This window comes from Styela clava, chromosome 2 (assembly GCF_964204865.1).
Source record: "Styela clava chromosome 2, kaStyClav1.hap1.2, whole genome shotgun sequence".
Taxonomy (NCBI): Eukaryota; Metazoa; Chordata; class Ascidiacea; order Stolidobranchia; family Styelidae; genus Styela; species Styela clava.
Genome location: NC_135251.1, coordinates 11,720,699 through 11,748,540, shown reverse-complemented (window position 1 = coordinate 11,748,540; position 27,842 = coordinate 11,720,699). Strand labels below are relative to the sequence as shown.

The window sequence follows — 27,842 nt, the reverse complement described above, 5'->3', positions numbered from 1 at the left end:
ACTATCTAGTTGGGGTTAGGTTTATGAAGAATTTGTATTTTCGACGCAATCTGCATTCCTAACCCTGACTAGATAATTACTAATTTTCTTAATTTCAGTGTTGGCGGGAGTGTTTTTTTTGCGAGGGCTATGTACAAAAGATCCGACAAATGTATTACGTCAATGTAAAACGTAAATGAGTTCAGATATTGCGTATTCAGGTATAACCGTTTGTTGAGAAATGTAATGAGTCAATGTAACACCCACTTCTGCACTTTATTAGGCCTATAGCCATTATATTCATTGATACAACAATGAAAATCCCTATGATCTAATTGGAAAATTGTTCTCGCCATTTCCTTTGTGGCATTTTTGTTATCTCGTTATCGCCTGGTTGGCCAGTGTCCAGGAAATAAACTATAGATACCCGGAGAAGTTCAATAAAACATGCTCGTCGAACCATAGTCATTGAGGGAATAAAATCAACACGGAATAGGACAAAAAGTACAAGTAACTTATATCTTGTCACAGAGACCAGAGAGACGTATGTTATTCATTCAGCAGTTCCAAGAACTGCAGACACCGACGTAGGTACTTCTATTTGACCAATCCTACTTAATTTCTACTTCGCAGAAATATGCAAGTTTCTCGTTGCACGATAAGTCGTTAACTGTTTGATTTTTCGATACAGAAGATTTATTCATCCCACACAATTCACCATATCTGTTGTTTGGTTCCCTAGCTATCCATATATCTGATGTATTTGTTGCTTGAATACCGTCACTCCAATTCCACAAACTCGTATTTATGTTGTCTCTGCGTAGTCCAATCCAGAATCTGGAAGTCGAATTCTTGCCACGAATAGTTTGAAGCAAAGACCTAAGAAATATTATAATAAACATTAAAGAACTCGGAAAAAAATTACTTTGGAAAAAAAAAGAAATTATGATTGATACATGCCTGATTATACAAATCTGAGAAGAAAGCGTACTTGTCAACATCTACTGGCGTGTTCACCTTGATGAAATATCATGAAATGTCTCCCCAAAATCAAAATTTTATTAATTAAATCAGTTTTATACGATACCAAGATGGTAGATTTTGTGCAATATTGGCCAAACCTAGAGTAAATAGCTGGCCAAATTGATCAATTCCAGCATTAATTCTCGTATCTCTAAATATCACCTTCGAATATCAAAATCACGATATCCAGTCGAGATGAGTCGGCCTTCATATTGTTCGCATTGGCTAACCGCTAGTTTGAATGTTTTTTTTCCCTCGAAGTACTTATACCAAAGACCGTTACATTCCTTGAGAAAGCCATTTTTTGTTAAAATAGTTTCTGCAAAGAAATGATTAAATATTCATACATTGAACTCGAGTGTATAAAGTTGGGAAGAAGTATGCGTACCAAGATGGCGGACACCTTAACCTGGTACACATACTACGTTCCGGTGTTCGCCACCTTGGTACGCATACTTCAGGAGTACCTGAAGTTGTATCATAACCTACATGCAAGTTATTGAGGAAATTTTTGCTTGATTTTACTCAGGGACATACACAATCTAACTTACAATGTTCTTTATGAGGCCAATTCTTTCTTTGCGAGAATGCCTCAACACTGCTATATCCACTGTTACCTAAATTGTAGTGCGCGGAGTCTTTTCTTAGTCGAAATGTACGACTGCTTGTCTCATTGACGTATTTGGTATTTTTTCAAATAACATATATAGTTAGAGCCCTCTATTTATTATTCCGCCGCTGCTCGATAACCAATATTGGTTTTCCGTGTCTCCCCTCACCCTGAAATTATTTTCTCATAATTTGTATGTATAGTGTGTTTTCAGAATGGTGGAACAATACAATACTGATTACTGAGTAATTAAATGTCAGACATTTGAGAGACTCCGATTAGGAAAAGGAGAGCTTCACGCTTCGTTAGGATAACGGGTTGTTGCCTTGCAAATTTCATACCTCCTACATTTCAGTACACAAAAGACTCAAGTACGTGTTAATTTTTGTATTGGCAAAAGTAATACTGAATTTATGACTCCTTTAATTGATTGTGTATGATTCATTTTCGGAGTTATAATCAATATGAACCCTGATATATCGCATAAAAGACTCCATTGCTCGGGACATTTGCACAAAAGACAAGCAACAATTTCTCCTCATCAACCAAATCGCGGAAGAGTACCTCATTCAATATATTTACTTCTTTTTTCCTTGATTACTTCATAAATTTTGGTTATAGTATGTAAAGAAATACTAAACTAAATTCGCATCGCAAATCTCAAGCGAAAAACTTCTGAATACTAAACCAATAATAGAAGTTATTTTTCATTGAATTGAGCTTTTTGCTTCTGAAAAACAAATTTTTGTGATCTTTTTATGACACGATTTTAAAAAATAACTATTGAAATACCTGAAGAATCTTGAGTTGTGACTGCAGTATTTATGTTAACTTCCACGTTGTTTTCAAGCTGTTTACTAATATATTCGAAAAGCTCTTTGTCATTCAGGAGTTTTTCTACAAAAATTGTAAAAAGGAATAAAACATGAGTATAATTTTGGGACTACTGTATGAATACTCTCCATATTATTCTAAATTTATTTAAAACACCATATCTAACATTTTTATAAGTAAGAATACATAATACTCAGTCATTTTTTTGCTATACGGTATTCCTTACTGTGGTACTAGGACTGCTACCAACACAAACAAGCATTTTTAATCGCTCCAGAATAGATTTTCTATTCGTGCAGTGCTCTGTCGTATTCATTTGAAAATTTTTGAGTATTGGACCTGCTTTGAATAATTGTTAGATTCTTTGGTCTTATATTTTCCGGTATGGGCTGGATTCAGTTCTCATAAAATGAGTATATTACAGGCAAAACCACAGGGTACCTAAAGAATCGTTAATGCGACGTTTTTATAAATTATGAAATATTTCGAAATGTGTTTTCTTTTGAAAACTTTTCGTCAAAATATTGAACCATTTTGAAATAATTTTGGAGCTCCAGAAGTATGTGTACCAAGATAGCGCACAACCTGCTAACCCTAACCTGGTACACATACTATGTTCATGTTGTGTGCCATCCTGGTGCACATACTTCGGGAGCACCATAATTTTATGTATAAACTGATCTTGCAACGCAAAGTTTTCTTACCCTCAAGTTCCTCAATCTGAAAAGACAGAAAATAGAGTTTGTTAAATAAATTTTCACTATAAAGTTTTATTCAGCGATAATAAAATGCAATAAAAACCTACATCCATTCCGGTCAAGTGGCGCCATTAACACAAAATTGCAACACCAACTTAATCCCGGTAAATAAAATTGACTGCGACTCCCGCTTCGGACTCCATAACAACGTTTTTTCACGAAAATGTCAATTTTTCTCTATAGGAAATGCAACCCGCCGACTCCACTCACAATAACGCCAAACTCATACTTAAGTTTACTATTTTTTGACGTTAGTACTTGGACACCTCTTTCTATACTTTCAGCAATTTCATACGAAGCATATTTGACATGACTAAGGAATAAATAAAATTGCTCACCGTAGAGAATTCATACTGTCTACAATTTTCTTCTCCCGATTCGCAGGTGTCCGTTTTTGCTGATAATGTGACTGAAAAAAAGGTTTTACTTCTTGTTAGGTTTTATTTAATACAAGATACGTGCCTATCTGTCTGTATAAATAGAACGAGTGAGCTTCAAATTTCTTGACATGAAGCAACAAAACTTCACAAAATATGATTTTATACCGGAATATTAGAAACATTTCCGGGCGCTCCAGAAGTGCGTGTATCAATATGGAGGTAGGTAATTTTGTACGCCTATTTTACATCAAGTTGTGTAAAGGGACTGAAATTTATGGGTAGGGGGTATACTCACTTGGCTAACTCAGACAGACCCCGAACTTGTAACATAACTAAAATAAGGAAAATCGGAATAAAATTATGCCCTAACCCTAACCTGGTACACACACTAATGAGGTACCAATTTCCGTGCATGCCTAAAAAATTATTACATGTCTGAATGAAATTGTATGTCTCACTGCCCAGACGCTACGGTGTTTTACTGCCATGTCGACATTGTGTATCAAAATTTAGAAAACAGTTTCTTTTTTGTATCGAACTTACTAACAACAGGTTTCCTTTATTTCAGAAAAGGTATACATGCTACTAATTAAGCTACATTAACATTACGATAAAAATCTAATACACAACACTCAAAACGCCAAATATAATGCTACTGTCAGCTGCAGTGCACGTTACCAATTGCTACGCCCCCCCCCCCCCCCTCCCCCCAAATAAGGACGGGTTAGCTGAAACGACATCCCAAGAACGGACCGACTGAATACCACCACTGCTTATCTCACCTAAGATTTCACCTGGTTTCACGCATACGATATAGAGCGTCTTATTAATCACATACTAAACTACAGTGTGGTCTCTAGAAAAGCGGAAAATTTGTCAAACAGCTATTTATTTATATATTCCACACCAGCTATATATCGCACAAGTTAACCTTCTAAACGCTACACGAGCTCGGACTTTCAGGTTAACCCACTGCTCTGAAGTGCACGGACAACATTTTGAGCATCTATGAGTGTAATATAACATATATATGCCTTTATAAAACTTTGTGAAAGTTGTTCTTTGTGAAAATGAATAGCTGTTTGGCAAATTTTCTATTTTTCTAGCGACCACCATGCTTAAACCACACAAAAATCACTAATGCATTGCCATTAAATATAACCATAACTTACCCACAGGTAACAGGAACAGAAGAAAACAACACAATGTTTTCGCTTCCATCGTTGTAATTGCTGTCAAAACGCAAAACTATCGAATTAGACTTGAGCGTCTCCATCATATACCTTTGAAATGCGTCATATCAAGCAACCTAAGCGCTGATTAATTTGGGAAATCACCGATATTTTGTTTCATTTTAATCGTATGTTAAGCATGCCATACACGATTCGTATAAAATTGCGGCATTGCCTCATACTCGCCCACCGTGTATCGCATAAGCACTGCATCGTACAAGGAAGCGCTATTCAGTATATATGAGTAATACAAGGAATAATTAGTCTCTGCCGCAAAATATATATTCGAATATTGTATAACATCTTTTGATCGATCGACAGCATCTATTCACTGTTAATATGGTATATAAAATTTATACTCAAATACATACGTTATATATCTTTTGTTTTCTATTCGGTCTTCATGCAGTTATTTTTAAAATGCTGAACTTGATGCTTCTGCGGATACGAATACTATTGAGCTATGTAGGCTAATTTATAACAGTATATTGTTTTATAAAATTTATAATATCAAATTCATATCAAAGCTTATGGCAACGGTTCCCAAAGTTGACATTGCTTTTGTTCATTAGACCTGCATGTTTGATAACTTTAAATAACATAAAGTATACATTAACGATCACAAAATTGAGTTTTATTTATTAGTATGAATAAGTGCGTCGTGAATTTTTTCTTGGTCATTTGGCGCCGCGCGAACGAAACGCACCTGTGCTAGATTGTCATACAGCTCACATTGCGTGCAAGTTTGCAGAGTTGAAAGAGAAGATGGACAGAAGATCTGGTAAGGTACAGGAAGCTGAACCAAAATTTTTGAAATCTGGTGACGCAGCTATAGTCAGACTTGTTCCAAGCAAACCAATGTGTGTCGAAGCTTTCAAGAATCATCCTCCGCTTGGTCGTTTCGCCGTCCACGACATGCGACAGACTGTTGCTGTCGGAGTCATCAAGGAAACTACCAAAAAGGCCGGGAATGTGAAATAAACCAAGGCAGCAGCTAAGGCCAATGAAAAAACAAGAGCAAAGAAGTGACTGGAAGCATCTGGCGCCCATCAACAGCCTAAACCTAAAATATAGAAAGGATATTTTTTGTTGCGCCCGCAAGGGGCCGATACCGGTAACGGTATTTAAAATACCGATAATATTGATTTGTTACACATAAACACGTGCATAAACTTTCATATTAATTAGCGTTATCTAGAACGCAAAAGGTAAAAACATCAAGCCTTAAACTGTTCCACTTAATTTCGGCGGGCCGTGATTGGCCCGCGTGCCCCGGTGTGTGAGCACTGCCTAAGATGTTAAAACAATCTATTTCACAATGTCTATTATAAGCAACATTTTATGAGAAATTCGAAGCATTGAGTACAATATAGAATACTATAAATAAGATTCGTAGGAGTAGTGTTATTTTAAGGTGAATTGCAACAGTTCGACAACAGCTATTTTCCTAATGTAATACTCCGATAGAAAGTAACTTCTGAAATCTTTAAATGTTAATTAACTACGGGATTCTCTCTTCTGGTTAAAATGTTTACACTTTCGACGATTTTCGTTTGTAGTTTTGATGTTGAGTGCATAAGACAGTTTGAAAGTGTTGGAGGCTTCTCTAAAGCGAATTGGAGAAAACCTTAAATGTGATTCTATAGAAGCGATTTTTGTTCTCGATGCTCTGGCTCCCGTGAATCAAAGTGGTTACAGCATTTTTTTGAAGCTGTGAGGATTCAATGTAAGGCGGAGGCATAAAACCAAGTAGTCCTCACTAATAACACATCACTGAGGTCCCCGAAGTGTGACCTGGGTTGAAATGGTTCTCATTGTTGTTATTCAAGTCTGTCAAAACTTTTCTTTCCACAAATGCTTTTTATTTCGTCATTGACTGAATTATTGCATTTGCTTCAATTTAGTAAAAAACTATATTATTGCATCATAAGAGGTTTTTTGACAGTTATAATTGCCACTGTCATTAGAGTAGATGTTGCGGCTCCAAGTAGATTTGAGTTTGATGCAGTGGTGGGAAATCACTTTCATGAGTGGGCCAGTTGCAGATAATGAATTTGGTTACTGGGCCGGAGGCTCAAAACTTCATATAAATGACTCCAAATAAAACAGTTTGTTTACAACATAACAACAACGAAAATTCTATGGGATAAGATCTAATTGAAAAATTGTTTTCGCCTTTTTCTTTATGACATCTCCACCACCTCGTTGTCGTCTGCTTGTCCAATGTCTAGAAATGAACTAGATAGTTTGTCAAATAGCCGGAGAAGTTCAAGAAAACATGCTTGCCGAGTCATAGTCATTTGGGGGAATAAAATCAACACGGAATCGGACAAAAAAAGAGGAAAAATAAAAGTACATGTGACTTATATCTTGTCACAGAGGCCAGAGAGACGAATGTTGTTCATTCAACAGTTCCAAGAACTGCAGACACCGATGTAAGTACTTCTATTTGACCAATCCTACTTTATTTCTACTTCGCAGAAATATGCAAGTTTCGCGTTGCACGATGCGTCGTTAACTGATTCATCGCCTGATTCAGAGAGTTTATTCATGCCACAAAATTCATCATCCCCATCATTGTTTGGTTCCCCTGTCATCCATATATTTGCGGTGTTGGTTGTTTGAATACCGTCACTCCAATTCCACAAACTCGTATTTGTGTCGTCTCTGCGTAGTCCAATCCAGAATCTGGAAAATGAATTTGTGTTCCCGCCACCTGTAGTTTGAAGCAACGGCCTAAGAAATATTATAATAAACATTACAAAACTCGGATAAAAATTACTTCAAATAAAAAAATTAAAGAAAATAGGATCGGTAAATATTGTTTGTCGGATTGCACAAAAAAGTGAGATAAGAAAGCGTACTTCGTCAATCTCTACTGACGTGTTAAGCTTGCTGAAATATCAAGGAATTTCTCCCCAAAATAAAGATCTTATTTAATAAATTTTGATGATTTCAAGATGGGGTATTTTATGTAATGTTGGCCAATCCTAGAGTAAATAGCTGGCCAAATTGAACAATTACGAGATTTCGAATTTTGAATGCAATTCTAGCATTAAGTTATTTTATATCATATTACTCTCGAATAGTGAAGTCACGGTATCCAGTCGAGATGAGTCGGCCTTCATATTGTTTACATTTGCAAACCGCAACATCAAATTTTTCTTTTTCCTCGAAGTACTTATACCAGAGACCGTTATATTCTTTGTGGAAGCCATTTTTCTTTAAGTTAGTTTCTGCAAAAAATGATTAAATATCAACATTGAACTCGATTGTATTACGATGTATCATAACCTACAAGCAGCAGAAGTTTTTGTTTGATGTTACTTTGGGGGAACATACAAAATCGAACTCACAATACTTTTATAAAACCAATTCTTTCTTTGTGATAATGTGATCTCCACTGTTACCTAAATTGTAGTGCACGGAGTCGTTTTCAGTCGAAACGTGCGACTGCTTGTCTTCTTGGCTTTTTTCATAATTTATTTATTTTCTTTGCATATAGTGTTTTCAGAATGGTAAAGAAATACACAATCGTATACACAATAACTTCAGTATATGTAGTGTATTTACATTTTGTATAGGCAATAATAATACCCAATTTAATGAATTTACAATCTCTTCAATCGATTGTGTATAATTCATTTTCGGAGTATTACTCAATAGCATTAAAAACTATATCAGTGATTCTCAAGCGGCGAGGCGCGCCCTATAAGGGGGGCATATTCAATTTTTTGAGGGGGCGTGAAGCTAATTAATAATATTTGTTGGATTCTACCTGGCATACATTTTTTTAGGAGGCGTGAAGGTAATTAATAATACTTGGTATAGATTAGATCTGTCTTTTAAATTTTTCATTCATTCCATTATCCACGTTCCAACTAAGTATTTTCGACGTTTTTGGAAATGAAACTTTTGCCTCACTATCTGGTATTTTCAGCTTATTGTTAACAAGTTAATTTTGAGGAAGAGATCCGCGAGACTTGACAAATTTTGAAGAAGGGGGCAGGATGTGGCTGGAGAAGTTTGACAACCACTAAACCATATGATATATCGTACAAAAGCCGCCGTTGCTCGAGACATTTGAACAAAAGACAAGCGACCATTCCCCCTCATCGAATTAAGCAAATCGCGGGAGAGTACCTCATTCAATGTATTTACTTCCGTATTATTTGATTACCACGCGAATTTTAGTTATAATATGTAAAATTATGCTTCAGTGAAAAATATTGACAGAAGTTAACTTTCATTGAAATGAGCTTCCTCTTTCTGAAAACAGAATTTTGTGATATATTTTTCTGACCAGACATTAAAAACAAACTAAAAATACCTGAAGTATCTTGAGTGACTGCAGTATTTATGTTAACTTCCATGTTGTTTTCAAGTTGTTTAGTAAGATATTTAACGAGCTCTTTGTCATTTAGGAGTTTTTCTACATAAATTAGAAAAAGAAATAAAACATAATTTTGTAAAAAAAAACGTATAACTCTGGGACTCCAATATGAATACCCTTCCCATTATTCTGAATTGATTTAACTATATCTATATATATCACTAAATTTACCATTTTTATAAGTAGCAATATATAATACTTTATCATTTTTTGCTATAGCGGTACTCCTTACTACTCTCCTACTAGAACAAGCATCTAAATAATTTTGCTATTCGTGCCGTTTAACAGGTTTAGAACGCTGAGGAAAGAGTTTGGCATGATAAAATAACAGGTGGGATGTTAGTTAAGCTTTGTCACAATCATTTGAATTTGTTTAGTATTGAAACTGCTTTGAATAATTATTAAATTCGTTTCCGATGGCTGAGTTTAGTGCTCATTAAATGAGTATATTACAGGCGAAAACACTGGGTAACCGAAGAATCAATAATGCTGCGATGTAACACCATTTAAAACCTATTTGTATCATAATCTTATTTATCTTTAATATTTTATTTGGAAACAGTTTTTGCAAAACTGATTTTGCAATGCGTTATTCAAAATTAAGTTTTCTTACCCTTGAGTTCCTCCATCTGAAACAGACAGAAAATAGAGTTTGTTAAAGAAATTCTCACTGTAAAATATTATCTACATCGATTCCGTTTCCGCGTCACACTTAACAACGAAGTTTCAACTCCACAACTCCAATTAACTTCAGGAATAAAATCGATTTCACTGACTAAAATCGAATGCGACTATCGCTTTCGACTCGATAACAACATTTTTTCACGAAAATTTCAAATTTTTTTATTTCTAGGAAATATAGCTCATTAAATCCACTCACAATATCGCTAAACTCATATCTGAATGTACTATTTTTTCGAAGTTAGTACATCGACACCTCATTTCTTATTTTCAGCAATTTATCACATACGGATCATGTTTGACATAACTAAGAAATAAATAAAGTTCCTCACCGTAGAGAATTCATACTGTCTACAATTTTCTTCTCCGAATTCACACGTGTCCGTTTTCGTTGATAACGTAACTGAAAAAGGGGTTTCGATATATGAAAGGATCAATTTCATACGACGAAGCACGCGTCCAACTGTCTATATACGCAGAACGAGTGGGCTACAAATTTTTTAGCATTGAGCAATGAAACTCCACAAAATAAAATTTTATGTTCGGATATTAGAAACAATTCCGCGCTTAAAAAATTATTATATGTCTGAATAGAATTGTATGTTTCACGGTTGCAATGTGTCGCTTCTGAAGAATCAGAACCAATATGGTGGTAACTAATTTTATTAGCCTATTTTACATCAATTTGTGTGGAGGGACTGAAACCTATGGGCTGGGGGATAATCACTTGGCTACCACTGACAGGCCCCGAGCTTGTCCATTAGAAACGTCCCGTGGTATGGAATTTGTATTTATCACACATTTGTATTTCCCATGGGACACGAAAACCGTATGATTTTCGGGGAAATGATGGTAAAACATTTCGTCATAAATTTCGTGCCCATATATTTGAGCATAGCTCTCTTGTTAGTTATAAAGAGCAAACTATATTCAGCATTAAAAATATACTTCGTGAAGGGGCTGATGGACACATGTATAATAGTGATGAATATAAAGTCCGTAAATTTTGTTGTTTTACAAGTCTATTCGTACATGAAAACCTATTTAATAGACGCTAAACCTAAATTTAACAATTTTTATTGAATTTTATTCCAATGGGAATCCCATGGGACAAGCATAATTTCTATGGGATGGGATGGAAACGGGACAGAAAATATGTCCCATGGGCAAGCTTGCCGAACTCGTAATAGAACTGAAATAAGAAATATCGGAATAACAATATGCCCTAACCCTACACACACTACGGGTGTACCAATTTTGGTGCATGCCTAAAATATTATTATATGTATACATGGAATTTTATGTCTCACAGTCCCAACGCTGAAGTGTTTTACTGTCATGTCAACATTGTGTATCACTTATATCCATCTAGAAGTGTAATTATAATTTACGGAACAATTTTTTTTTGTGTGTAGAACTGACTAGCATAGGTTCACCTATATCAGAAAATGTATGCATTCTTCTAAGTGAGCTTCATTAACACGACACGCTTAAGATTAATCTAACACATAATACTTTAAACGACAATATAACGCTAGTCGTCTGCGGTGCACGTTACCAATTGCTAAGGCCGGCCGTCAAACGTTCACTACAAAAAATGAAGACGGGTTTGTTGATTACCACGAAATTTCAAGAAGTAATTTGTGCAAACCCGCTGAATACCAACACTGCTTATCTCACCTAAAATTTCACCTGGTTTCACGCATACGATATAGAGCGTTTTATTAATCACATACTAAACTACAGTGTGGTCTCTAGAAAAGCGGAAAATTTGTCAAACAGCTATTTATTTTCACAAATGAATAAGCTTGAAACGATATCCCACAAGTTAACCTTCAAAGCTTACCTGAAGTGCACGGACAACATTTTGAGCATCTATGAGTGTAATATAACATATAAATGCCTTTGAAAAACGTTGTGAAAATTGTTCTTTGTAAAAATAAATAGCTGTTTGGCAAACTTTCTGTTTTTCTAGCGACCACCCTGTATATTGGACCACACCAACTACCATTATATTCCCATCAAATATAACATCAGCTTACCCACAGGTAACAGGAACAGAAGAAAACAACAGAATGTTTTCGCTTCCATCGTTGTCATTGCTGTCAAAACGCAAAACTATCGAATTAGACTTGAGCGTCTTCATCATATACCTTTGAAATGCGTCATATCAAGCAACCTAAGCGCTGATTAATTTGGGAAATCACCGATATTTTGTATCATTTTGATCGTATCGCATCAGCGCTGCAACGTACGAGGAAGTGCTATTCCTATTCAGTATATATATGAGTAATATAAGGAATAATTAGTCTCTGCCGCAAAATATATATTCGAATATCGAACAACATCTATTCGCTGTTAATATGGTATATAAAATTTATACTCGAGTACATACGTTGTATATCCTTTGTTTTCCATTCGGTCTTCATGCAATTATTTATAAAATGCTGAACTTGATGCTTCTGCGAATACGAATACTATTGAGCTATGTAGGCTAATATATAACAGTATATTGTTTTAATTTATATTATCAAATTCATATCAAAGCTTATGGCAGCGGTTCCCAAAATTGACATTGCTTTTGTTCTTCAAGCTTGCATGTTTGTGAACTTTAGATTGCATAAAATATACATTAACGATCACAAAATTGAGTTTTATTTATTAGTATAAATAAGTGAGTCGTTAATTTTTTCTTGGTCCTTTGGCGCCGCGCAAACTAAGCGTTTGGTAACCGCGTAAAACTTTACTTGTTACATTATAGTTTTTCAGTGCACTAAACTCTAAACATTGTTTCTCAACCGCTATCGACACATTCCCCTACTCTCTCTTTTTTAATCACTTTACTCCCCCCCTTATCGTGAATGAGCACCCCGTTTCCATAATTTGTTCAATCTCTAATCCGTGTGTACATATTATTACTACCACGATATCGTTACTACTATAATATTACTGAAGTAAACAATATTAGTAGAAGAATATCAAATACAAAGCAATATCTCAGCGGCACTTCAGAGTGATTTTTGATACCCGTTGTTTATGAGAATTCAATTTGCAGTATTCTGAGTTTGTCTGCCAAATTTTAATGTAGAAAATGCAGGTAGTGCGCATAATGTGTTTTCTCAACGAATCGTCTTCCCAATTCTTGTGAGAGGTCATATGAACATCTGGGGTAAAATTATGCGTATTGCAGCACAGATTTTGAGTGTACTGACCGTACTGACTAAGAATGGTAGTCGGAGATTAGCATCAAATTTTCAGTAGTGTGAGTTCGCTTTTCAAATTTTATTCGAAAAAAAGCAGGTAGTTCGTATGGAATGTTAATTTTTTCCTCAGACCAAAAAATAAATGAACTGCGATAGAATTATGGCATGTTTGTCTACACATATCACTACCAAACAATTTTATGTATAATAAGTATATAGGAAAAGATCAAGGTTAATATTTGAGATGAATTGGCATTTAAATCATTTAATTTCATCATTTGGAGGCTGACATATGCTCAGCCCAAAGAGGAAGTAAATCTGCATTTATTTCACATATTTTTAATATTTGCATCTCTGACATGACTGATTTGCGTCACGCCAATAAAATAGTCTCTCAGAACAAAGCGGTAATTATAATATGCTCTCTTTAAGCAAGCTATAATGAGTTGGATATACGGCATATGCATATCCAGGCTGTATGTATGTCACGTTAATAAATGTACTCATATACTGTACTCGTATACTACATAATATAAATCAACAATTTACCATTGGAATATTGCAATCAAAAGAGCGCCATTGAAATGTATACTATCGAAAGATGGAAAATAGACAATTGTAAATATAGCATCAGAAGACGCGTCGCCTTCCTTTCGAACAATTGAAAATTGAATTTCAGAATTCACTTCATGTTGTTGTTATGGAAAAATCGCTTTTCTCATAACTACTGGACTGAATCGCTTTTCTCATAACTACTACTCTGAAATTTTCATTGGTTAAATTGTATTTTTCGCTAGAAGACTATCACATTTTTTTTATTTCCAAATTCTTTGGGCTCTGTGAGATTCTTTTTTTTTGTGTGCGATGACGTCATCACAATTATAAATTGCTCACCTTACGGCGGTTCCGCGTTCGCTTTGATTGCGAAGTCGTGAAGACTGTGTTACTGGAAGTTTACGGTGACAGATTGTATAACCGTACTACATCGTTTCGGCCTTCGTTTCCATATGTTAGAGCACTGCTTTCCTGTTAGCTTGTACATGGGACATATTTTTCTGTCCCATTCCCATCCCATCCATAGCAATTAGGACTGTCCCATCCCATGGGATTCCCATTGGAATAAATTTACAGAATTTGTTAACTTTATATTTATAACTATTATGCAAGTGCCCATCAGCACCTTCACGAAGTATATTGTTAATGCTGAATATATTTTGCTCTTTATAACTAACAAGAGAGTTATGCTCAAATATATGGACACGAAGTCCATAACGAAATGTTTTACCATAATTTCCCTGCAAATCATACGGTTTTCGTGTCCGTGTCATGGGAAATACAAATGTGTTGTGTCGCATCCCATGTGACGTTTTCCATGTGAATCCCATTCCCATGAACAAACCTGTAAAACCCAATTTTCCTCAGATTTCGGATAAATCCTAATTCTGCTAATTTACGCAGAATATTATAGATATATTCTATAGCTGGTTTTAGAATTAAAAATGGACGTATTTGAACCGTATGTTTGTGATAAAACCTTCGTATTGCTAAACAAGCCCACGTGAACGAATTCAGTTCCTATCATATTCGAAACTTTCTCAATAAAGATGCAGAACAACATCTAATCGTATTTAATTTGTGTTTATGTGATAAACTCGCCTATTATTGTAATATTCTGACGTAAACGGTCGAGCATTTAATCTACATGCAAATTTAGGACTTATCGATAATTCGCAAAATTGATTGACCGTAGCCCAAAATTAGAAGCGGAAGGATATTCGCGGTGCGCCCGCAAGGGGCCGATACCGGTAACGGTATTTAAAATACCGATATGGTTGATTTTTTGCACATAAACACGTGCTTGAACTGTTATATCAATTAGCGTTATCTAGAACGCAAAAAGTAAAAACATCAAGCCTTAAACTGTTCCACTTAATTTTGGCGGGCCGTCATTGGCCCGCGTGCCCCGGTGTGTGAGCACTGCCTAAGATGTTAAAACAGTCTATTTCACAATGTCTATTATAAGCAACATTTTATGAAAAATTCGAAGCTTAAAGTACGATATAGAATACTATAAATAAGATTCGTCGCAGTAGTGTTATTTTAAAGTGAATTGCAACAGTTTGATAACAGCTATTATCCTAATGTAATACTCCGATAGAAAATAACTTCTGAAGTCTTTAACTGTTAATTAACTACGAGATTCTCTCTTCTGGTAAAAATGTTTACACTTTTGACGATTTTCGTTTGTAGTTTTGATGTTGAGTGCATAAGACAGTTTGAAAGTGTTGGAGGCTTCTCTAAAGCGAATTAGAGAAAACCTTAAATGTGATTCTATAGAAGCGATTCTTGTTCTTGAAGCTCTGGCTCCCGTGAATCAAAGTGGTTACAGCATTTTTTTGAAGTGAGGATTCAATAATGTAAGGCGGAGGCATAAAACCCATAGACCTCACTAAAAACACATCACTGAGGTCCCCGAAGTGTGACCTGGGTTGAAATGGTTCTCATTGTTGTTATTCAAGTCTGTCAAAACTTTTCTTTCCACAAATTCTTTTTATTTCGTCATTGACTGAATTATTGCATTTGCTTCAATTTAGTAAAAAACTATATTATTGCATCATAAGAGGTTTTTTGACAGTTATAATTGCCTCTGTCATTAGAGTAGATGTTGCGGCTCCAAGTAGATTTGAGTTTGATGTGAAGCAGGGGTGGGAAATCACTTTTATGAGTGGGCCAGTTACAGATAATGAATTTGGTTACTGGGCCGGAGGCTCAGAACTTCATATAAATGACTCCAAATAAAACAGTTTGTTTACAACATAACAACAATGAAAATTCTATGGGATAAGATCTAATTGAAAAATTGTTTTCGCCTTTTTTATGACATCTCCACCATCTCGTTGTCGTCTGGTTGTCCAGTGTCCAGAAATGAACTAGATAGTTTGTCAAATAGCCGGAGAAGTTCAAGAAAACATGCTTGCCGAGTCATAGTCATTTGGGGGAATAAAATCAACACGGAATCGGACAAAAAAGAGGAAAAATAAAAGTACATTTGACTTATATCTTGTCACAGAGGCCAGAGAGACAAATGTTGTTCATTCAACAGTTCCAAGAACTGCAGACACCGATGTAGGTACTTCTATTTGACCAATCCTACTTTATTTCTACTTCGCAGAAATATGCAAGTTTCGCGTTGCACGATGCGTCGTTAACTGATTCATCGCCTGATTCAGAGGGTTTATTCATGCCACAAAATTCACCATCCCCATCATTGTTTGGTTCCCCTGTCATCCATATATTTGCGGTATTGGTTGTTTGAATACCGTCACTCCAATTCCACAAACTCGTATTTGTGTCGTCTCTGCGTAGTCCAATCCAGAATCTGGAAAATGAATTTGTGTTCCCGCCACCTGTAGTTTGAAGCAACGGCCTAAGAAATATTATAATAAACATTACAGAACTCGGATAAAAATTACTTTAAATAAAAAAATTAAAGAAAATAGGATCGGTAAATATTGTTTGTCGGATTGCACAAAAAAGTGAGATAAGAAAGCGTACTTCGTCAATCTCTACTGACGTGTTAAGCTTGCTGAAATATCAAGGAATTTCTCCCCAAAATAAAGATCTTATTTAATAAATTTTGATGATTTCAAGATGGGGTATTTTATGTAATGTTGGCCAATCCTAGAGTAAATAGCTGGCCAAATTGAACAATTACGAGATTTCGAATTTTGAATGCAATTCTAGCATTAAGTTATTTTATATCATATTACTCTCGAATAGTGAAGTCACGGTATCCAGTCGAGATGAGTCGGCCTTCATATTGTTTACATTTGCAAACCGCAACATCAAATTTTTCTTTTTCCTCGAAGTACTTATACCAGAGACCGTTATATTCTTTGTGGAAGCCATTTTTCTTTAAGTTAGTTTCTGCAAAAAATGATTAAATATCAACATTGAACTCGATTGTATTACGATGTATCATAACCTACAAGCAGCAGAAGTTTTTGTTTGATGTTACTTTGGGGGAACATACAAAATCGAACTCACAATACTTTTATAAAACCAATTCTTTCTTTGTGATAATGTGATCTCCACTGTTACCTAAATTGTAGTGCACGGAGTCGTTTTCAGTCGAAACGTGCGACTGCTTGTCTTCTTGGCTTTTTTCATAATTTATTTATTTTCTTTGCATAGTGTGTTTTCAGAATGGTAAAGAAATACACAACCGTATACACAATAACTTCAGTATATGTAGTGTATTTACATTTTGTATAGGCAATAATAATACCCAATTTAATGAATTTACAATCTCTTCAATCGATTGTGTATAATTCATTTTCGGAGTATTACTCAATAGCATTAAAAACTATATCAGTGATTCTCAAGCGGCGAGGCGCGCCCTATAAGGGGGGCATATTCAATTTTTTGAGGGGGCGTGAAGCTAATTAATAATATTTGTTGGATTCTACCTGGCATACATTTTTTTAGGAGGCGTGAAGGTAATTAATAATACTTGGTATAGATTAGATCTGTCTTTTAAATTTTTCATTCATTCCATTATCCACGTTCCAACTAAGTATTTTCGACGTTTTTGGAAATGAAACTTTTGCCTCACTATCTGGTATTTTCAGCTTATTGTTAACAAGTTAATTTTGAGGAAGAGTTCCGCGAGACTTGACAAATTTTGAAGAAGGGGGCAGGATGTGGCTGGAGAAGTTTGACAACCACTAAACCATATGATATATCGTACAAAAGCCGCCGTTGCTCGAGACATTTGAACAAAAGACAAGCGACCATTCCCCCTCATCGAATTAAGCAAATCGCGGGAGAGTACCTCATTCAATGTATTTACTTCCGTATTATTTGATTACCACGCGAATTTTAGTTATAATATGTAAAATTATGCTTCAGTGAAAAATATTGACAGAAGTTAACTTTCATTGAAATGAGCTTCCTCTTTCTGAAAACAGAATTTTGTGATATTTTTTTCTGACCAGACATTAAAAACAAACTAAAAATACCTGAAGTATCTTGAGTGACTGCAGTATTTATGTTAACTTCCATGTTGTTTTCAAGTTGTTTACTGAGATATTCAACGAGCTCTTTGTCATTTAGGAGTTTTTCTACATAAATTAGAAAAAGAAATAAAACATAATTTTGTAAAAAAAAACGTATAACTCTGGGACTCCAATATGAATACCCTTCCCATTATTCTGAATTGATTTAACTATATCTTTATATATCATTAAATCTAACATTCTTATAAGTAGCAATATATATACTTTGAATTTATTTAGTATTGAAACTGCTTTGAATAATTATTAAATTCGTTTCCGATGGCTGGGTTTAGTGTTCATTAAATGAGTATATTACAGGCGAAAACACTGGGTAACCGAAGAATCAATAATGCTGCGATGTAATACCATTTAAAACCTATTTGTATCAAAATCTTATTTATCTTTAATATTTTATTTGGAAACAGTTTTTGCAAAACTGATTTTGCAATGCGTTATTCAAAATTAAGTTTTCTTACCCTTGAGTTCCTCCATCTGAAACAGACAGAAAATAGAGTTTGTTAAAGAAATTCTCACTGTAGAATATTATCTACATCGATTCCGTTTCCGCGTCACTCTTAACAACGAAGTTTCAACTCCACAACTCCAATTAACTTCAGGAATAAAATCGATTTCACTGACTAAAATCGAATGCGACTATCGCTTTCGACTCGATAACAACATTTTTTCACGAAAATTTCAAATTTTTTTATTTCTAGGAAATATAGCTCATTAAATCCACTCACAATATCGCTAAACTCATATCTGAATGTACTATTTTTTCGAAGTTAGTACTTCGACACCTCATTTCTTATTTTCAGCAATTTATCACATACGGATCATGTTTGACATAACTAAGAAATAAATAAAGTTCCTCACCGTAGAGAATTCATACTGTCTACAATTTTCTTCTCCGAATTCACACGTGTCCGTTTTCGTTGATAACGTAACTGAAAAAGGGGTTTCGATATATGAAAGGATCAATTTCATACGACGATAAGAAATATCGGAATAACAATATGCCCTAACCCTACACACACTACGGGTGTACCAATTTTGGTGCATGCCTAAAATATTATTATATGTATACATGGAATTTTATGTCTCACAGTCCCAACGCTAAGGTGTTTTACTGTCCTGTCAACATTGTGTATCACTTATATCCATCTAGAAGTGTAATTATAATTTACGAAACAATTTTTTTTTGTGTGTAGAACTGACTAGCATAGGTTCACCTATATCAGAAAATGTATGCATTCTTCTAAGTGAGCTTCATTAACACGACACGCTTAAGATTAATCTAACACCTAATATTTTAAACGACAAATATAATGCTAGTCGTCTGCGGTGCACGTTACCAATTGCTAAGGCCGGCCGTCAAACGTTCACTACAAAAAATGAAGACGGGTTTGTTGATTACCACGAAATTTCAAGAAGTAATTTGTGCAAACCCGCTGAATACCAACACTGCTTATCTCACCTAAAATTTCACCTGGTTTCACGCATACGATATGGAGCGTCTTATTAATCACATACTAAACTAAAAGGTGGTCGATAGAAAAGCAGAAAATTTGTCAAACAGCTATTTGTTTTCACAAATGAATAAGCTTGAAACGATATCCCACAAGTTAACCTTCAAAGCTTACCTGAAGTGCACGGACAACATTTTAAGCATCTATGAGTGTAATATAACATATATATGCCTTTGAAAAACGTTGTGAAAATTGTTCTTTGTTAAAATAAATAGCTGTTCGGCAAACTTTCTGTTTTTCTAGCGACCACCCTGTATATTGGACCACACAAACTACCATTATATTCCCATTAAATATAACATCAGCTTACCCACAGGTAACAGGAACAGAAGAAAACAACAGAATGTTTTCGCTTCCATCGTTGTCATTGCTGTCAAAACGCAAAACTATCGAATTAGACTTGAGCGTCTTCATCATATACCTTTGAAATGCGTCATATCAAGCAACCTAAGCGCTGATTAATTTGGGAAATCACCGATATTTTGTATCATTTTGATCGTATGTTAAGCATGCCATACACGATTCGTATAAAATTGCGGCATTGCCTCATACTCGCCCACCGTGTACCGCATCAGCGCTGCAACGTACGAGGAAGTGCTATTCAGTATATATATGAGTAATATAAGGAATAATTAGTCTCTGCCGCAAAATATATATTCGAATTATCGAACAACATCTATTCGCTGTTAATATGGTATATAAAATTTATACTCGAATACATACGTTGTATATCCTTTGTTTTCTATTCGGTCTTCATGCAATTATTTATAAAATGCTGAACTTGATGCTTCTGCGAATACTATTGAGCTATGTAGGCTAATATATAACAGTATATATATATATATTGTTTTAATTTATATTATCAAATTCATATCAAAGCTTGTGGCAGCGGTTCCCAAAATTGACATTGCTTTTGTTCTTCAAGCTTGCATGCTTGTAAACTTTAAATAGCATAAAATATACATTAACGATCACAAAATTGAGTTTTATTTTTGAGCAATCTCTAATCCATGTGTGCATATTATTACTACCACGATATCGTTACTACTATAATATTACTAAAGTAAACAATATTGATAAAATAATATTAAATACAAAGCAATATCTCAGTATTTCTTACCCGAATAGAATTCCTCTCCGGCCAAGAAATGCTGCGTTATAAAGATGGTAGTAGTAGAAGAGTTATTTTGACACTCGTTTTCCATTAGCATTTAATTTGCAATATTCTGAGTTTGTCTGCCAAATTTTAATGTAGAAAAAATGCAGGTAGTGCGCATAGAATGTTAAAGTGTTTTCTCAACGCTCCCATTTTTGATGTTAGGTCATTTAAATATCTGGCGTAAAATCATGCGTTTCACAGCATTGATTTTGAGTGTACTTACCGTTATAAAAATGATAGTTGGGTGTAAGCATTAAATTTGCTGTATTGTGAGTTCGCTTGTCAAATTTAAATTGGGAAAAAGCAGGTAGTTCGAATGGAATGTTAATGTTATTTATCAGACCAAGAAATAAACGAACTGCGATAGAATTATGACATGTTTATCTACACATATATATCACTATCAAACAATTTTATGTATAAATATATACATACGGAAGAGCTCAAGGTTAATATTTGAGATGAATTGGCATTTAAGTCATTTAATTTCATCATTAGGAGGCTGACATATGCTTAGCCCAACGAGGAAGTAAATCTGCATTTATTTCACATATTTTTAATATTTGCATCTCTGACATGACTGCTTTGCGTCACTTCAATAAAATATTCTCTCGGAAAAAAAGCGGTAACTATATTATGCTCTCTTTAAGCAAGCTATATTGAGTTGGATATACAGTATATGCATATTCAGGTTGTATATGTATGTCACGTTAATAAATGCACTCCTATACTGTACTCATATACTACAAAATATAAATCAACAATTTACCATTGGAATAATACAATCAAAAAAGTGCCATTGAAATGTATACTATCGAAAGATGGAAAATAGACAATTGTAAATATAGCATCAGAAGACGCGTAGCCTTCCTTTCGAACAATTGAAAATTGAGTTTCAGAATTCACTTCATGTTGTTGTTATGGAAAAATCGCTTTTCTCATAACTACTGGACCAATTGTTTTGAAATTTTCAGTAGTTAAATTGTATTTTTCGCTAGAAGACTATCACATTTATTTATTTCAAAATTCTTTGGGCTTTGTGAGATTTGTTTTTTGTGTGCGATGACGTCATCAAAATTATAAATTGCTCACCTGATGGCGGTTCCGCGTTCGCTTTGATTGCGAAGTCGTGAAGACTGCGGTACTGGAAGTTTACGGTGACAGATTGTATACCCGTATTACATCGTTTCGGCCTTCGTATCCATATATTAGAGCACTGCTTTTCTGTTAGCTTGGAAAATTGTGCATATGTGATGAGCCGGCTTGGTGAATTTTGAATCCAAACATCAGAATGATTTGAGCATTATTTTATGACTATTTTAAACCAGGCTTGTACATAGGACATATTTTTCTGTCCCATTCCCACACCATAGCAATTATGCTTGTCCCGTGGGATTCCCATTGGAATAAAATTCAATAAAAATTGTTAGGACTACATGTACGAAGGGACATGCAACGCAACAAAATATACAGACTTTTTTAACTTTATATTTATAACTATTATGCAAGTGTCAGCTCCTTCACGAAGTATATTTTTAATGCTGAATATATTTTGCTCTTTATAACTAACAAGAGAGCTATGCTCAAATGTATGAACACGGAGTCCGTAACGAAATGTTTTACCATAATTTCCCTGAAAATCATACGGTTTTCGTGTCCGTATCATGGGAAATACAAATGTGTTGTGTCGCATCCCATGTGACGTTTTCCATGAGAATCCCATTTCCATGAACAAGCCTGTAAAACCCAATTTTCCTCAGATTTCGGATAAATCTTAATTCTGTTAATTTACGCAGAATATTATAGATATATTCTATAGCTGGTTTTAGAATTAAAAATGGACGTATTATAACCGTATGTTTGTGATAAAACCCTCGTATTGCTAAACAAGCCCACGTGAACGAATTCAGTTCCTATCATATTCGAAACTTTCTCAATAAAGATGCAGAACAACATCTAAGCGTATTTAATCTGTGTTTATGTGATAAACTCGCCTATTATTGTAATATTCTGACGTAAACGGTCGAGCATTTAATCTACATGCAAATTTAGGGCATATAGGTAATTCGCAAAACTGATTGACCGGGGCCAAAATTAGAAGCGGAAGGATATTCGCGGTGCGCCCGCAAGGGCCGGTAACGGTATTCTAAACACCGATAATATTGATTTTTTGCACATAAACACGTGCTGTCATATCAATTAGCGTTATCTAGAACGCAAAAGATAAAAACATCAAGCCTTAAACTGTTCCACTTAATTTCGGCGGGCCGTCATTGGCCCGCGTGCCCCGGTGTGTGAGCACTGCCTAAGATGGTAAAACAGTCTATTTCACAATGTCTATTATAAGCAACATTTTATGAGAAATTCGAAGCATTGAGTACGATATAGAATACTATAAATAAGATTAGTAGGAGTAGTGTTATTTTAAGGTGAATTGCAACAGTTCGACAACAGGTATTGTCCTAATGTAATACTCCGATAGAAAGTAACTTCTGAAATCTTTAAATGTTTATTAACTTCGGGATTCTCTCTTCTGGTAAAAATGTTTACACTTTCGACGATTTTCGTTTGTAGTTTTGATGTTGATTGCATAAGACAGTTTGAAAGTGTTGGAGGCTTCTCTAAAGCGAATTGGAGAAAACCTTAAATGTGATTCTATAGAAGCGATTTTTGTTCTCGATGCTCTGGCTCCCGTGAATCAAATTGTTTACCGGATTTTTATTGAAGCAGTGAGGATTCAATGTAAGGCGGAGGCATAAAACCAAGTAGTCCTCACTAATAACACATCACTGAGGTCCCCGAAGTGTGACCTGGGTTGAAATGGTTCTCATTGTTGTTATTCAAGTCTGTCAAAACTTTTCTTTCTAGAAATTCTTTTTATTTCGTCATTGACTGAATCGTTGCATTTACTTCAATTTAGTAAAAAACTAGATTATTGCATCATAAGAGGTTTTTTGACAGTTATAATTGTTACTGTCATTAGAGTAGATGTTGGACCACACAAACTACCATTATATTCCCATCAAATATAACATCAGCTTACCTACAGGTAACAGGAACAGAAGGAAACAACAGAATGTTTTCGCTTCCATCGTTGTCATTGCTGTCAAAACTATCGAATTAGACTTGAGCGTCTCCATCATATACCTTTAAAATGCGTCATATCAAGCAACCTAAGCTCTGATCAATGTGGAAATTCTCCGATATTTTGTATCATTTTGATTGTATGTTAAGCATGCCATACACGATTCGTATAAAATATGCAGCGTTGTCTCATACTCGCCCACCGTGCATTGCATAAGCACTGCATCGTACAAGGAAGCGCTATTCAGTATATAGAATATGAGTAATACAAGGAATAATTGTTCTCTGCCGCAAAATATATATTCGAATATTATATAACATCCTCTGATCAATAAACCTATTCACGGTGAAAGTGCTTACAGCATCTATTCACTGTTAATATGGTATATACAATTTATACTCGAATAGATGCGTTGTATACCCTTTGTTTTCTATGCGGTCTTCATGCAAGTATTTTTAAAATGCTGAACTTGATGCTTCTGCGGATACGAACACTATTGAGCAATGTAGGCTAATATATAACAGTATATTGTTTTATAATATCAAGTCCATATCAACAACATACGTATTTCAAAGCTTATGGCAGCGGTTCCCAAAGTTGACATTGCTTTTGTTCGTCAAGCTTGCATGTTTGTGAACTTTTAATAGCATAAAATACACATTAACGATCACAAAATTGAGTTTTATTTATTGGTATAAATAAGTGAGTCGTTAATTTTTTCTTGGTCTTTTGGCGCCGCGCAAACTAAGCGTTTGGTAACCGCGTAAAACTTTACTTGTTACATTATAGTTTTTCAGTGCACTAAACTCTAAACATTGTTTCTCAACCGCTATCGACACATTCCCCTACTCTCTCTTTTTTAATCACTTTACTCCCCCCCTTATCGTGAATGAGCACCCCGTTTCCATAATTTGTTCAATCTCTAATCCGTGTGTACATATTATTACTACCACGATATCGTTACTACTATAATATTACTGAAGTAAACAATATTAGTAGAAGAATATCAAATCCAAAGCAATATCTCAGCGGCACTTCAGAGTGATTTTTGATACCCGTTGTTTATGAGAATTCAATTTGCAGTATTCTGAGTTTGTCTGCCAAATTTTAATGTAGAAAATGCAGGTAGTGCGCATAATGTGTTTTCTCAACGAATCGTCTTCCCAATTCTTGTGAGAGGTCATTTGAACATCTGGGGTAAAATTATGCGTATTGCAGCACAGATTTTGAGTGTACTGACCGTACTGACTAAGAATGGTAGTCGGAGATTAGCATCAAATTTTCAGTAGTGTGAGTTCGCTTTTCAAATTTTATTCGAAAAAAAGCAGGTAGTTCGTATGGAATGTTAATTTTTTCCTCAGACCAAAAAATAAATGAACTGCGATAGAATTATGGCATGTTTATCTACACATATCACTACCAAACAATTTTATGTATAATAAGTATATATATATACCGAAAAGATCAAGGTTAATATTTGAGATGAATTGGCATTTAAATCATTTAATTTCATCATTAGGAGGCTGACATATGCTTAGCCCAACGAGGAAGTAAATCTGCATTTATTTCACATATTTTTAATATTTGCATCTCTGACATGACTGCTTTGCGTCACGTCAATAAAATATTCTCTCGGAAAAAAGCGGTAATTATATTATGCTCTCTTTAAGCAAGCTATATTGAGTTGGATATACAGTATATGCATATTCAGGCTGGATATGTATGTCACGTTAATAAATGCACTCCTATACTGTACTCATATACTACAAAATATAAATCAACAATTTACCATTGGAATAATACAATCAAAAAAGTGCCATTGAAATGTATACTATCGAAAGATGGAAAATAGACAATTGTAAATATAGCATCAGAAGACGCGTTGCCTTCCTTTCGAACAATTGAAAATTGAGTTTCAGAATTCACTTCATGTTGTTGTTATGGAAAAATCGCTTTTCTCATAACTACTGGACCAATTGTTTTGAAATTTTCAGTAGTTAAATTGTATTTTTCGCTAGAAGACTATCACATTTATTTATTTCAAAATTCTTTGGGCTCTGTGAGATTTGTTTTTCTGTGTGCGATGACGTCATCAAAATTATGAATTGCTCACCTTATGGCAGTTCCGCGTTCGCTTTGATTGCGAAGTCGTGAAGACTGCGGTACTGGAAGTTTACGGTGACAGATTGTATACCCGTATTACATCGTTTCGGCCTTCGTATTCATATATTAGAGCACTGCTTTCCTGTTAGCTTGGAAAATTGTGCATATGTGATGAGCCAGCTTGGTGAATTTTGAATCCAAACATCAGAATGATTTGAGCATTATTTTATGACTATGTTAAACCAGGCTTGTACATAGGACATATTTTTCTGTTCCATTCCCACACCATAGCAATTATGCTTGTCCCGTGGGATTCCCATTGGAATAAAATTCAATAAAAATTGTTAGGACTACATGTACGAAGGGACATGCAGCACAACAAAATTTACAGACTTTTTTAACTTTATATTTATAACTATTATGCAAGTGTCAGCTCCTTCACGAAGTATATTTTTAATGCTGAATATATTTTGCTCTTTATAACTAACAAGAGAGCTATGCTCAAATGTATGGACACGGAGTCCGTAACGAAATGTTTTACCATAATTTCCCTGAAAATCATACGGTTTTCGTGTCCGTATCATGGGAAATACAAATGTGTTGTGTCGCATCCCATGTGACGTTTTCCATGAGAATCCCATTCCCATGAACAAGCCTGTAAAACCCAATTTTCCTCAGATTTCGGATAAATCTTAATTCTGTTAATATACGCAGAATATTATAGATATATTCTATCGCTGGTTTTAGAATTAAATATGGACGTATTTAAACCGTATGTTTGTGATAAAACCCTTGTATTGCTAAACAAGCCCACGTGAACGAATTCAGTTCCTATCATATTCGAAACTTTCTCAATAAAGATGCAGAACAACATCTAAGCGTATTTAATCTGTGTTTATGTGATAAACTCGCCTATTATTGTAATATTCTGACGTAAACGGTCGAGCATTTAATCTACATGCAAATTTAGGGAATATAGGTAATTCGCAAAATTGATTGACCGGGGCCAAAATTAGAAGCGGAAGGATATTCGCGGTGCGCCCGCAAGGGCCGGTAACGGTATTCTAAACACCGATAATATTGATTTTTTGCACATAAACACGTGCTGTCATATCAATTAGCGTTATCTAGAACGCAAAAGATAAAAACATCAAGCCTTAAACTGTTCCACTTAATTTCGGCGGGCCGTCATTGGCCCGCGTGCCCCGGTGTGTGAGCACTGCTTAAGATGGTAAAACAGTCTATTTCACAATGTCTATTATAAGCAACATTTTATGGGAAATTCGAAGCATTGAGTACAATATAGAATACTATAAATAAGATTAGTAGGAGTAGTGTTATTTTAAGGTTGAATTGCAACAGTTTGACAACAGCTATTGTCCTAATGTAATACTCCGATAGAAAGTAACTTCTGAAATCTTTAAATGTTAATTAACTACGGGATTCTCTCTTCTGGTAAAAATGTTTACACATTCAACGATTTTCGTTTGTAGTTTTGATGTTGAGTGCATAAGAGAGTTTTAAAGTGTTGGAGGCTTGTCTAAAGCGAATTAGAGAAAACCTTAAATGTGATTCTATAGAAGCGATTCTTGTTCTTGAAGCTCTGGCTCCCGTGAATCAAAGTGGTTACAGCATTTTTTTGAAGCAGTGAGGATTCAATGTAAGGCGGAGGCATAAAACCAATAGACCTCACTAAAAACACATCACTGAGGTCCCCGAAATGTGACCTGAGTTGAAATGGGTCTCATTGTTGTTATTCAAGTCTGTCAAAAATTTTCTTTCTACAAATCCTTTTATTTCGTCATTGACTGAATTA

General features: G+C 34.9%; 3 protein-coding genes across 4 annotated transcripts; all 3 read right to left on the bottom strand.

The window, feature by feature from the left end:
• Positions 1-128: 128 nt before the first annotated feature.
• On the bottom strand, positions 129-24,117 carry LOC120335988 (uncharacterized). 2 transcript variants are annotated; one of them, XM_078110069.1, is made up of 6 exons: positions 23,882-24,117; positions 3,543-3,613; positions 3,151-3,166; positions 2,405-2,509; positions 1,165-1,321; positions 129-858 (listed from the first exon to the last, which is right to left on the bottom strand). In XM_078110069.1, the coding sequence occupies exons 1-6, from the start codon at positions 23,979-23,981 to the stop codon at positions 591-593; spliced, it is 717 nt and encodes a 238-aa protein (XP_077966195.1). In that variant the 5' UTR covers positions 23,982-24,117; the 3' UTR covers positions 129-590. The 2 variants fall into 2 exon arrangements, with proteins under 2 accessions (XP_077966195.1, XP_077966196.1); XM_078110070.1 differs by lacking the exon at positions 23,882-24,117 and adding an exon at positions 4,757-4,884.
• LOC120336741 (C-type lectin-like) lies at positions 6,105-12,055 on the bottom strand. Its single transcript, XM_078110002.1, has 6 exons — positions 11,933-12,055; positions 10,223-10,293; positions 9,823-9,838; positions 9,147-9,248; positions 7,896-8,052; positions 6,105-7,552 (listed from the first exon to the last, which is right to left on the bottom strand). Exons 1-6 carry the CDS (start codon positions 11,988-11,990, stop codon positions 7,276-7,278), a joined length of 681 nt encoding a protein of 226 aa, XP_077966128.1. The 5' UTR covers positions 11,991-12,055; the 3' UTR covers positions 6,105-7,275.
• LOC120336737 (C-type lectin-like) lies at positions 14,876-20,423 on the bottom strand. Its single transcript, XM_039404493.2, has 7 exons — positions 20,403-20,423; positions 19,990-20,049; positions 19,027-19,097; positions 18,627-18,642; positions 18,115-18,216; positions 16,864-17,020; positions 14,876-16,520 (listed from the first exon to the last, which is right to left on the bottom strand). The coding sequence occupies exons 2-7, from the start codon at positions 20,045-20,047 to the stop codon at positions 16,244-16,246; spliced, it is 681 nt and encodes a 226-aa protein (XP_039260427.2). The 5' UTR covers positions 20,048-20,049; positions 20,403-20,423; the 3' UTR covers positions 14,876-16,243.
• Positions 24,118-27,842: the final 3,725 nt, after the last annotated feature.

Bases quoted from the DNA above. Each gene is read 5' to 3' on its own strand.
- LOC120336737 (XM_039404493.2), bottom strand. From the start codon at position 20,047: ATGACAACGATGGAAGCGAAAACATTCTGTTGTTTTCTTCTGTTCCTG. The intron at 19,098-19,989 runs GTAAGCTGATGT...CCCCTTTTTCAG, and splicing joins TCTGTTCCTGTTACCTGTGG to TTACGTTATCAACGAAAACG. The intron at 16,521-16,863 runs GTAATATGATAT...AATATTTCTTAG, and splicing joins CGTGACTTCACTATTCGAGA to GCCGTTGCTTCAAACTACAG.
- LOC120335988 (XM_078110069.1), bottom strand. From the start codon at position 23,981: ATGATGGAGACGCTCAAGTCTAATTCGATAGTTTTGACAGCAATGACA. The intron at 3,614-23,881 runs GTAAGCTGATGT...CCTTTTTTTCAG, and splicing joins TCTGTTCCTGTTACCTGTAG to TCACATTATCAGCAAAAACG. The intron at 859-1,164 runs GTGATATTTAGA...AATATTTCTTAG, and splicing joins CGTGATTTTGATATTCGAAG to GTCTTTGCTTCAAACTATTC.
- LOC120336741 (XM_078110002.1), bottom strand. From the start codon at position 11,990: ATGACAACGATGGAAGCGAAAACATTCTGTTGTTTTCTTCTGTTCCTG. The intron at 10,294-11,932 runs GTAAGCTGATGT...CCCCTTTTTCAG, and splicing joins TCTGTTCCTGTTACCTGTGG to TTACGTTATCAACGAAAACG. The intron at 7,553-7,895 runs GTAATATGATAT...AATATTTCTTAG, and splicing joins CGTGACTTCACTATTCGAGA to GCCGTTGCTTCAAACTACAG.